Below are 12,390 nucleotides of genomic sequence, written 5' to 3' on the forward strand. Positions count from 1 at the left end.
TGTTTCTGATTCTGTGTCTCCCTCTCTCTCTGCCCCTCCCCCGTTCATGCTCTGTCTCTCTCTGTCCCAAAAATAAAATAAATAAACGTTGAAAAAAAAAAAATTTAAAAACTAACCACTCATTACTTAATCCTTTTCATCTCACTTACTCACTCTGACTCTCATTAATATTTCACTTTAATGGTCATAAATGTCCTGCTGATCCTCAAATCCAGGCCTTTGAAATATTTATTCTCATGCTATACACAAAAGTAAACTCAAATGGATTAAAAACCTGAATGTGAGACCTGAAACCATAAAAATCCTAGAAGAGAACACAGGCAGTAACTTTTCTGACATCAGCTGTGGCAACATTTTTCTAGATAAGCCTCCTGTGGCAAGGGAAACCAAAGCAAAAATAAACTATTGGAACTACATCAAAATAAAAAGCTTCTGCACAGCAGAGCAAACAATGAAATGAAAAGATAACCTACTGAATGGGAGAAGTTGTTTGCAAATGACATATTCAGTAAAGGGTTACTATCCAAAAATAAAGAACTTCAACAACTCAATACCAAAACACCAAATGCAGTAAAAATGGGCAGAAGACATGAACAGACATTAGTCTGAAGGCATACAGATGGCCAACAGACATATGAAAAAATGTTCAACATAACTCATCAGCAGGGAAATGCAAATCAAAACCATGATATAGAACTCACACCTGTCAGAATGGCTAAAATCAAAAACACAAGAAGAAACAACAAGTGTTAGGAGGATGTGGAGAAAAAGGAACACTTATGCACTGTTGGCAGGAATGTAAATTGGTACAGTTACTGTGGAGAACAGTATGGAGACTCCTCAAAAAATTAAAAATAGAATCACCATATGATCCAGCAATTCCACTACTGGGTGTTTACCCAAAGAAAATGATAACACTCATTCGAAAAGCTATGTGCACCCCTATGTTTACTGCAGCCTTATTTACAATAGCCAGTTATGGAAGCAGCCCAAGTGTTCATCAATAGATGAATGGATAAAGACACTGTGGTATTTATATACAAAGGTTTATTATCCACACACACAAAAAATGAAATCTTGGCCATTTGCAACAATGTGGATAGAGCTAAAGAGTATAATGCTAAATTAAATAAGTCAGAGAAAGACAAATAACATATGATTTCACTCACATGTGGAGTTTAAGAAGTTAAAAAAACAAACCAAAAACAGACTCTTCACTATAGACAACAAATCGATAGTTACGGGGGGTGGAGGGTAAAGGAGATTAAGAGTACACTTATGATGGGCACCGAGTAATTTATAGACTTGTCGAAATCACTATATTGTACACCTAGAACAAATACAATACTGTATGTTCACTATACTGGAATTAAAATAAAAATAAAAGAAATATTTAAGTAATTCAATATGTGGGTAACTTAATTCAGTCAAACAATACTTCTTGGGGACCTAATTTATGTCTGAATCTATACTTGGGATAATAAAAGCTATTGCCTAAAAAGCACTTGGGGGTATGTCAGGCACTGTTATAAGTACCTTACAATTGGGAACCCATGTAACTGAATCCTCATAACAATCCTATGAGATGATTACCGTTTTCAAGCAGAGGAAACTGAGGCAGGTTAAGGTAAACTCATTGAACCATAGTCAGACAGCTGTTAAGCGGTGGAGCCTGAATTACCAGCCCAGGCAATCTTTCTCCATGGCCCAAGGTCATATTTCTTAACCACTGTCTCAACCACAATCTTCAGTGCTAAGAGCCTGGTGGAGGGGAGGTAAACTATTGCAATTCAATGCTGTAGATGTTCGATCCCACATTCACAGTGTTTCTATGCCTTATATCCCAATACAGAGGCACTCAGTCATCTGCTTTATTCCTCCAACAACTTAATTTCAAGAAAATATCTGATTATGCCATTTATACTAAAAAAAAATTACCTCTAGAAATCTAATATTGCTTCATGTGCTCTCTCAGAACATTTGCATTTTAATAGTTCCTATTTGATTTAAACAAAATACGTATTTCTAACTTTGGAATGTCAGGCATTCAGAGGACAGATGCATGAAAGTTGTGGGAGGGGGTATGGAGATCTGCCCAGGTAGTCTTAAAATCTAACCACATGGAGAAATATGGCTTCTTTATCCTTAAGTTGGATCTGTGATATTCTTTATTGCTGAGTACTACAGAAGTAGTGATTCAAGTTTAGAATGAATCATCTTCAGGAATTTACGTAACTTTGTCTAAATTCTTGTATCTTTCCTCTCCATAAATGAAATCAATATTTGCTCCATAGAGATATAAAAATTAAATGAGACCATGTAAGCACCCATTGTAGTACATGGCATATAGCACACGATGCCTGATAAATGTCAAACAAAAAGATCACATCTTTCACCTATAAGTCTCTATTACATAACAAAGTTTTTAAAGCATGTTTTGTAATAGTTTGGCTTTTCATAAGATCTTAAGTCCATAGAGAATACTACCCTCTAAAAGATCAATCAGAAGTTCAAAGAAAAGTGTACAACCTCAGGGTGAGCCTCACTCTCTGCAAATTTGCACAGGCTTAGTTGTTTAGAAGTAAACAGTAAATCTATTCTGAGCTCAAGATAATAAAAATAGTAGAAAATAAACTATTTTTAGCCTAGAATTCTCTCTTCATTTATGCCATCTACATAATGATGTTTGCACAATCACAGATGTTTAATCCTGGGTCTTTAGAGCCTATCCAACTTTGCAGAAACCAGAGCAGACTATTCTTCCTTTTCAAAAGAGGGGGTGGGAAACAATAGGCTTAAAATTTCCCCTGGAAATTTTCAGTTTGAAAATTGGATTTGAAATTGGATTTTTCATTTTGAATAAACCATGGTAAGAGAGGCCATTGTTACCCAACAGAGAGGCACAACTTCATTCTGAGACACGGAGTGTCTGAAGACTTTGGCTAGGTCACTGACTTTGAAAGGGCACTAGGGTGGGGCACCTGGGTGGCTCAGTTGGTTAAGCATGGGACTATTGATTTAGGCTCAGGTCATGATCTAATGGTTGTGAGCTTGAGCCCCACTGGCATGAAGCCTGCTTAAGATTCTCTCTCCCCCTCTTCCCCTCCCCTGCTCGCTCTCTAAAAAAGTAAAAAAAAAAAAAAAAAAAAAAGGCACTAGGGTAAGTTTCCCCTCAGCAATTTGTGTTTCATCCTCATTAAAATCAGTGAAACAAAGCTTGGTGTGTTCAAATCGATCTTAACCAAAAAGTGCTCACATTCTTCTTATTTTTTGATGACCTATATATTTAAGGAAGGTCGGAGTGAGGATTTGGAAAGGTGTTGGGGTTCCAGACACATCCGACAAGGCCACAGTCATGAAGTAACTGCCATCAATGAAGAATACTATGGGATAAAGCTTATTAAATTGTTTTTTTCCTTTTGCATGAGAATTTGACCTTCACTTAACTGTCCAGTTTTGTTCTTGGACAACCTGGTAAAACTGATACGTGAATTATGCCACTAGGGAACATTGCTTACAGTGAAAATGATCCCTGACTGGCAGCCTGAGTCTGTACTGAGAAGACACCATTACCCGATGTAGGAAGCTATATCTTTGCAATTCCCCAAGTGTAAAGACTTATAGCTGGGAGGTGGTGTCCTTTGTGGGGCTCCCAAAAGCCATGCCTGTGGAGTTGTTACAAGAAACACTGGCTCCTGTGGTCCATGAGGCTTGTGAGCCATGGTAACTCTCATATCTGCCTGAAGTGGACCTCATCTCTTTGCACTTGGCCTCATCTTGGGTGGAGGATTCAGCAGCAAGGATTCCCACAGGTGTGCCTGACACTTCCCAGAAGGCAAGCAGTAGTTCCTGCCCTAATGCACATACTGGTGCCAAGCAGTGTGTGAGTTTTATGAGTTTGGATGTTAACTTAAACCAAGTAAGATCCCCTTTCCCCAGCTAATGCTGTAGATACAAAATAGATAATATGGATGAGAGGAAAAGTAGTAAATTCCTGGGAATACGTTTTCCACTTAAAAATAGCACTCAATAAGCATTTGCTGTTACTGATCAAATAAAGAAGCAACATTTCCTTTCCATGTTTCCTGGTTTCTGGTTATAATTCTGAAACCTTTCTTGTAAAACAGGGAGGACACCTTTTAATTCCTGGAGCTGTGCATCTTTGGAAGGGAAGTGGATTAACAGTGCTTCCATCTGTTGACATTTGCAGTTTCAAGAGACCTTCAAAGAAGAGTGGGCCACGGCAAACAGAAAGTTACAAGCGCTCTCCCAAGTGTTCAACAGTCTCCATGTCTACAGCAAGTGTTGGTGTACTTTTGCTTCCCATTCATCTACTCTCTCACCCCTGTTTCAATGTGACCTCCTTTTCGTAGGGCTTGTACATTAAGAATACCTTTTGAGAACCTTATCTCATCTCTTCTTTCTTAGAGGTGTATCTTCTCCTTAGAATTTATCTCAATTTTATCTCTCTGTGGCTCACCTAGCTTGAAATACCCTTGACTGGGAATGCCAAGGTCACTGGTGGCTCTGTAGCTGGTGATAAGAGTGCTGTTTGAGGTGTGTGCCTCCTGCTCAGTGCCAGGCTTGGGAATACACCTTCTCATTTCACTGCACCACCTATGTTAGCTTCTGAGAACCTAAGAATAGCAAAGGTGGTTGTGAAAGTGGATAGTAGAGAATCAGAGGAAATATTTAGTGAAAAGGGAGGGGACAGGTCAGAAGCAGTGTGCACAGCTGTAGCTGACTGCGGGAAAGACTGAAGCCACAGAAAATGGCGGCCAGCAGGCACCTCCCAGGAATGGGGACATGAAGTTCTAAAGACTTTATCCTTTCCATGAACTCGACCCTGTTTTTTTGAGAAGCACTCACGATGCAGTTTCCTCATACTGTATATACAAGAGACACATATTCATGCTATGATAGTGGGCATGTCAACTGTGACAACTGGTATACCCTTTGGGGAAAGTAGTTTAATACTGCTCATCCTCCTAACACCATTAATTTTTCTCCTGGATATTTACTCTAAAAAGCAAAAAAACTAACAAAACCACATACTTTTTTTTTTTTTTTTAAACCATGGAGACCACATAGCTTTATGGAACTGGCTAAAATGTTAAAGGAAAAAAAAAGCAGAATGCTTACACGTCAACTCTGAGTACAACTCTGAAAACATACAGGTGGCATGTGAACAGAGGCTGAATGAAAAACAAATGAAAATAGTTGTGACAAGATGAGTAAATTATGATTTGTTACATCTCTTTTTCAGTCTTATTACCTTGTTTTAAATTTAAAACGAAAAATTAAAATAAGGACACTTAGTCAAGTGGGTGTTAGGAAGGACATTTTCTCATCCTCAAATGCATTTATGCGTGGTATGGGTTATTTTTATTCCTGGGCGATACAAAATATTCCCGGGTTAGGATATATAGTTTTTCATCTGGTTTAGACAAGGTTCAATCATAATAGTCAATGAGGAGTCAATAGTTATAGAGAGTGTGCTATGCACTTCTTAGGTATTAACTCATTTAATCCTAAGAAAAACCTCTTTAGGTAGTTACTATTAAATTCTCATTAAGCAGGTGCAGAAACTAAGCACAGAAAGGTCAAGTACCTTGGCCAAGATCCCGGCTTAGCTGGTATGTGGTGAGAGACAGGACTCCAACTCTGACAGTCTGGCTCCAGAACCTGTGCCCCAAACCACTGCCCCATGACCCACTCAGTGGATGACTAGAAAATGAGACCACTGGTTTTCAGTTTAGGCCAATGCTCGTTCCACTGCACCAGGACGTACCTCATCTGGCAGATGAGGAAACGGAAAGCAAGGTTGGGTGACTTGCCCGTAGTCACATGACTAGCTAGTGGTTGAGGATTAACTTCTTGACTTCTAATCTAGTCATCTTCCTATTATCCCAGACGGCTGGGAATGAAAAGAAAAATATCTAGCTAAGGACAAAAGCAAATGAGAAAAGACCTCAGGGAAATCCAGTCTAATGCCTTTAAAAAAGATAAAAACATCTTCCTTTTCTCTCTGCCACTTATTTTAATGGGACTCTGTCCTTTTGGCACTGGTCACACATGTCACTGATCGATGTTTGAACTCAGGGATTGGTGACCTCCCTGGGAGGGCAAAACAGTGATGGAGAGCACAGGGGCTTCTGGGACATGCTGCCTTCACAGTGCACATCTGGTGTTCAGCCACACCATGCATGTCTGTGTTGTAGATGTTCATGTGGAGAAACAGCATGCTAATCCGGTGGGCCTACTGGAAAATATAGTAACCATTTTCTGTTTTAAAAAAATGGCTCTGTGAGGAGGGTAAGATGGTTAGCTGTATGTCAGCTTGGCTAGACCATAGTACTCTGTTATTTAACCAAACACCAATCCAGGCATTGATGTGAAGGTATTTGATAGATGTGATTAACATCTATAATCAGTTGACTTCAAGTTAAGGTGATGACCCTTGATCATGTGGGTGGGCCTCACGCCATCTTTTAAAGGCTTTAAAAATAAAAACCGAGGTTTCCTGGAGAAGAGATATTCTGCAAGACAGCATCAACTTCTCCCTGAGTTTCAACCCTACTGACTTGATGTATAGATTTTAGACTTACCAGACCCAATAATTGCGTGAGGCAATATCTTAAATCCATCATCTCTCCATCCACCCACCCATCGAGAGAAAGGGAGAGATCCCACTGGTTCTGTTTCTCTGGAGAACCCTGACTGATCTAAAGGTCTGGCCAGGACCGCCAAGTATGGTGATCTTGCTGAGCACATGGATATACTTGACAGATCACGAAAAGTACAGACAGTCTGAAACTGGAGGAAGAAAAGGTTTGGCTGAAGAGACATGATATTACATGCCACCACGCAGGCAGGGACTAGAGCAAACACTCCTCTCTGCCCCCAGGTCACAGTGGGCAGGCAGGGGTAACGATCGCAGGAGCTCAGCGCAGTCTGAACTGAGAGCAGTGGGCTTCCCGTGAAGCTCAGGCCCAAGCACCTGGGAGTCCTGGTAGCCATAAATGACAGCTCAGAGTACAAAACCCGCACTGAGGACCTTTAGGAATTAACAATACAAAAAGGTGTTCTGGGAATATGAAAAGAACCTCTTCTGTGACAGTGACCTCAAAGCATCACTGGTGTCCTGGGGAACACAGACAGACAAGGCACCACTAATTCTTCGCTGCTCTGGATTCCTATTGTTCCTGGGCTGGGAAGAGTCACATTTTACTTCCGATCTGCTTCCCATCTGAAAAACAAATGCGTCCTTTCTTTCTACCTTCTTCCTCATCACTCTCAACCTCCTCTCCCTGCAGCTCCTTCCCCTAAATGACTGCCTGGGAGGTCAAGGGAGAAGGTGCAGGGCAGGCAATCAATCCTACCTTGGCTTCTGAAGTGGGTTCCAGGAAGCACAGGCGGTTTCCCAGGCCCTCGGCTGCTAGGCAGAACTTCCTCTGCTCCTTGTGAATGTTTGCGATGCACTGGAGAACCACTTCATCCTCCTGCCGGCAGAACAGAGACACACGTGCTAGTGAATGAGGGACTGCCTTCCCATGTGGAACCAGGTCCCCAAGTCACCCTGCTATATCGTCATCATGTACACCGAGAGGCACATACTTTTGAGCATGATACAGAAAAGGAGAACATATGGCAGTACTGAACACCTCCCCTGAGTACTCTGAACTCTGGGGTGGGGTCAGTGGGTGCAGGTACATGTACGTGGAACGCGTGTACCCCACACATCTAGAGCACGAGCCTCGCTTCTGAGGTGCAGGAAATGCACACAATCCGGCTGAGCAGCCAATTCCAACACGTGAACGGACATGAAAGTAAATCTAAGCCATCTCCAAATACATAATAAGAACAGAAAATTGAGATGAGACTGAGGGGGAACAGAGACAACAGCAGAGATCAGACGGAGGTGGGGTTCATGCAGGGCAAGTCCGTTGTGTATGAGGCTTGGAGGAAGCAAGAGACATGTTGTTGGGGGAGGGGGGCCCATGTAGTGGGTAACACATTTGCCAGAGATGACAGAAGGAAGCTATGGAGGGTGACAGGAAATGGGTTTCAGACATATGGGAAAGGAAGCTCAAGAGAAGCCTTGAAGCTTGAGATTGGAGGGAGGAGCTGAAGGTCAAGTAGAGGAGCCACTCTGAATTCCTTAAGGAGGGGACCTCCCTCCTATGTATCACTCTCAGAAGCAACCCTGCTGAAATTTCAGAGGCCTTGTTTGGATGGCATCCCTCTTGTTGATGGTCTAGAAATGAGGCCAACCTCTATTTACACTAACATGCTCACCTCTCGCACAGTCCTGACCGAGGCTGAGAGGAAATCATTTTCCTTACAGTTTCTCCAATCTGTTAGTCTATGTCCCCACTCTCTCCCACCACTCAATGTTGGATTGCAAACATCAAAAATATTTGCAGGTGTGGTTATGTTAAAGGAGTAACCAGAGGAAGGCCACTTGAAGCTTCCTCCTTAGCAACTGCTCTCCAGTTGCCCGGTCTCACCCCCGTGTCCCCCGATTTTAGTGTTTGTCCCAGAGTATTGGACAGTCAGATTAAACAGAAACAGCTTTTCTGAAAAGGGGTCTGCGATGTGCATAGTCATGTGGAAAAATAAAATCCTTCTACCTGATGGGAAGATAAAGAGATCGAATAGTAAGAGATCCCACAAAAGAGGACTGCTGGTGCCCAGAGATTGGTCAGAAGCTATAGGAAACTATAAGAAGCCACAAATCACAGACATATGAAAAGAATATGGAGGGGAAAAAAAGTTTCACACTTCTACTGGCACTGGAATGTCACTGTTCGTCATTAAATTGAGTCACTAATAAAAAGCCTCCGCTTAGAGTGCAGTCAGAATTCATGGTCTTCACTTGAATTGAAGCAGAACAGAACTCCAGGATGGCACTACTCTCAGAATGTGGATTCGGTGAAATCTCTGAAGACAAACAAGTTTTCCCCCAGCTGGAGTCTCCCACAGATCCTCGGGGGGAGGAGGTGATCACATCCTCCCCACTGGCACAGGCAACAAGGGAGTACTCTTAATTGTCAAAATCACTGAGGGACACTATGCGCATTCCAAAATGGGTCATGAAACTTAACGTGGTCTGTACTTCAAGAAGCAGTCCTCAAAACACCTAATTTTTCTGTCCCAAATGTCGAGAGGACCCCCTACTGAGAAATATTTAAATATCTCCCACCTACATACCATTTGCCAAGCAAACAATAGTCATTTAGAAATCACAGGTGTGTGTTAAGGACTAGACTTTTCATGAGCTGGTACAAGCCGACAGAATTTTCTCTTCGACCTGAGTTGAAAGTACGTCTCTGCATGACCTTATTTCCCATGCCCTTTCCACTCCAACGTGCCCAAACCACCTTAGCTTGACTTGGCATTAGCTGCCTCTCTGTCTTCTGAAACTTCCCTGTTCTATAACTCACATCCTCATAAGCTAGGCTGCCAGTCAGCTAATGCAATAAAAAAACCTTGCCCTGGCTCAACAGCTGTCTGCTGAGGAGCACTTGGCACAAACATTTTCCTAGGTCCGCACTCTGCATGCCACACAGATGGGTGTGGGGCTCTAAGCCAAGTTTACTGTTGTCCCAAAGCTTTCCTTTTTTCCCACATGCTGTCTGGAACCGGACGCTCCGTGCTGACCTGGCTTGTACCTGCCTTCATTCCAGGCGGCACCTACCATTCTCCACAAACCTCCATCAGACCAACATCCTGAGCCTTCGAGTACCCGACACTGTCATCTTTGCACCCAAGTTTCATTCAGAACCACAAGTTAATTCAACCCATCACATCACATCTTCTATGCCCTAAACACAGAGCACAGCCCCTCCAGTTACCAGCCCTCCCTAGTTGACTCCTTCCTGTACCGATGTACATTCTCTTCTCCCATTACCTCTCTCCCTTTGTCCCTTTGCTTTAAATCAAATCTGGGTATTTACAGAAGGTACCGTTTCCAAGGAACTCCCTGTCACTCACTGGAGGCTGCGAATTCTTCCATCTTCTTGTAACTCCCCTCCCATCCCTCAATGCCAAATTCAGATAATCGCTCTCCTACTCAGGTCCAAAACTCTTCAATTTCGAGATATGTGACAGCCAATCTCCACATTCTCAAGTCATCTATCAATATCCTACTTAATTCTCCCACCTTTATCTGATTCTTAACGACCATCACAAAGTCTGATCATTTTTGTATGAATTCAATACACATTTTTGACTACCATCCAATGACAAAGCATTCTGCCAGGATACTGCAGAGCATACCTAGTTTTACAAGACAAGATCGGTTAATACTGGAGTAGTGGAGCTGATGTCTGAAAGGCCAGCTCCTGGCCTTTCTCCCTGCCACCTGAGCCATCATATCAACTAATTTCAAGGTTCACGCGGATAATCTCTTTCAAGTGAACACCTTGACCTAATTACTTGCACAGTTTCAGTAACACGCTATGCGTAACACTCCTTGTCAAAACCTACAACAGTTCCTATTCTAAAATCCAGAACTAGACTATCTTACTCTGAACCAGACTATCTGGCTCTATGAACCCAAGCCTCTCTTTCTTGCTTTCTCGTTCTCTTATGTTCATTGTTCTTGCTTTCCCTCACCAAAACTTCCGATTCCCAATTCCTAGAGAGCCCTGCCTTCTCTTCCTCTTCACCAGGAAGAGAAAGGATTTTTTGAATAAGAAAGTAACACAACTCTGGGGTTTTGTTCTACTATCAACTTATGGGATTCTTTTTCCAGTAATACATTTTTGGCTTGTTTGAACTCTGCTTTCACTGGAACAAGATCATAACATCTCCCCTCTTTGTAGAACTCACAACAGATTCAACTCAGTCACGATCAAATCACCTCTCCCCCCCCCCCCCCCCCGCCATCTATAAGACAAAGAGATAAAATAAAGAGGAAAGAAGGGTTAGGTCAGAGGGCATAATAATCAGTAATGAAAAGACTTTTTAGACCTAGCCTCTCAACTTAAGGATGAGGGGTGGACCTGTCTTAAGTCCCCAAGAAATACCAAAGATCACATAAGCATCTCTGGCTTTCCACTATGTCAAAAGGTCTCTGCTCGCTTCCCTCGCAGGTAAGTTCTTTTCTCTGTCTCCACCCTCATCTCTCCTCCATTCCTACTGCCTTCCCATCTCTCAAGTAAGTCTTGTCCAGCATCCCTGAAGTTCTCCTCCTTGAAACTCTTCTGTTCATTTAATCAACTGTGTTCTCCTGTCTTTCTGATGGAACCTTCCTATGTCCACTTTCTCCTGGTATTCCTTCACATAGGGATCACCTAAGGACTGGTCCTCATCATCTTTGCTTAGCAATCCCATCCATTCTTCAGGCTTCCAGTTTTATTCTGATTAGTAGTTGAACCATCTGTATCTCCAACCTGGTGGCACTCTAAGGTTCCAAACCTCCACTTATCCCTGACTTTATCCAAATACTCATGCTCAACACTGCAAACCGACATGTCCCAATGAACCAAAAGGTACATTTCCAGCCTACGCATCCTTTTATGTTGTCCATGTTTGTTAGTGACACATACAACCTCTTGGCAACCCAGGCCCAAATATCACCACCTCCTGTCTGAGTCTTCCCTCCTGCCTGTCCTACAGCAAATGGGCCAGAGAAAGGACAGACTGGAGGTCTAGAGATGAAGACAACTCAGAGCATTCTTCCTCTGATCTACTTCTAGAGGCATAGCTCTGACCTTACCATTTGTCTGTTGAAAATCTATAATGGCTCTCTCTCTCCACTGTCAATGTAGCAAATACAAACTCCTTGAGCCAGCATATGAGGACCTTCACTTTCTGACCTTTTTCCCCCAACTTCTTCCCTGTAGAGTTCCTTCACCTGTCTACCCTCATATTCTTACACAATCACTAACTCTAAAGCTGCCCTGATTTGCCATTTTTCCACGTTCATATATTGCCTATTCTCCCAAGTTTAGCTTAAATGCCACATTCTTTTATGAAGTCTAAGTAATCTCTCCTCCATCCAAATTTCCATAGCAATATCACCATACTCTTGCCTTATGTTTGTTTACATGCACGGTTATCCCCGACTCTATATTTTGAAATGGCTAACATTTACTGATATCGGACTGTATGACTGACACTGTGCTTTATGAGTAATAAAGCTTACTTCACCCCAACACTATGGTGTAGGTACTGTTTTCACCGGCATGTCACAAATGAGGAGCCCTACACAGGGTAGTCAAGTAACTTGCCTATGGTCTCATGGTGGTGAGGGGTAGAGTCTGGTACCCAATCCAGGCAGGATGCATCCATGCTTTCTCTCCCATCTCTCTCACAGCTGGCTCTGAACCCCTTTGAAGGCAAGGTCCATGTCTGGTTCGTATTTATATCTACCAGGATACT

At 42.4% G+C, this 12,390-nt stretch overlaps 1 protein-coding gene across 1 annotated transcript in view; it reads right to left on the bottom strand.

Annotated features, from left to right (window-relative positions):
- Positions 1-12,390, bottom strand: part of RYR3 (ryanodine receptor 3) — a 530,733-nt gene that overhangs the window by 355,687 nt on the left and 162,656 nt on the right. The window contains 1 exon segment of the mRNA XM_086710284.1: positions 7,383-7,502. Coding sequence (XP_086566410.1) covers positions 7,383-7,502 — 120 coding nt within the window.

This window comes from Puma concolor, chromosome B3 (genome assembly GCF_028749965.1).
Source record: "Puma concolor isolate L17-30 chromosome B3, mPumCon1.1.hap2, whole genome shotgun sequence".
NCBI classification, from domain to species: domain Eukaryota; kingdom Metazoa; phylum Chordata; class Mammalia; order Carnivora; family Felidae; genus Puma; species Puma concolor.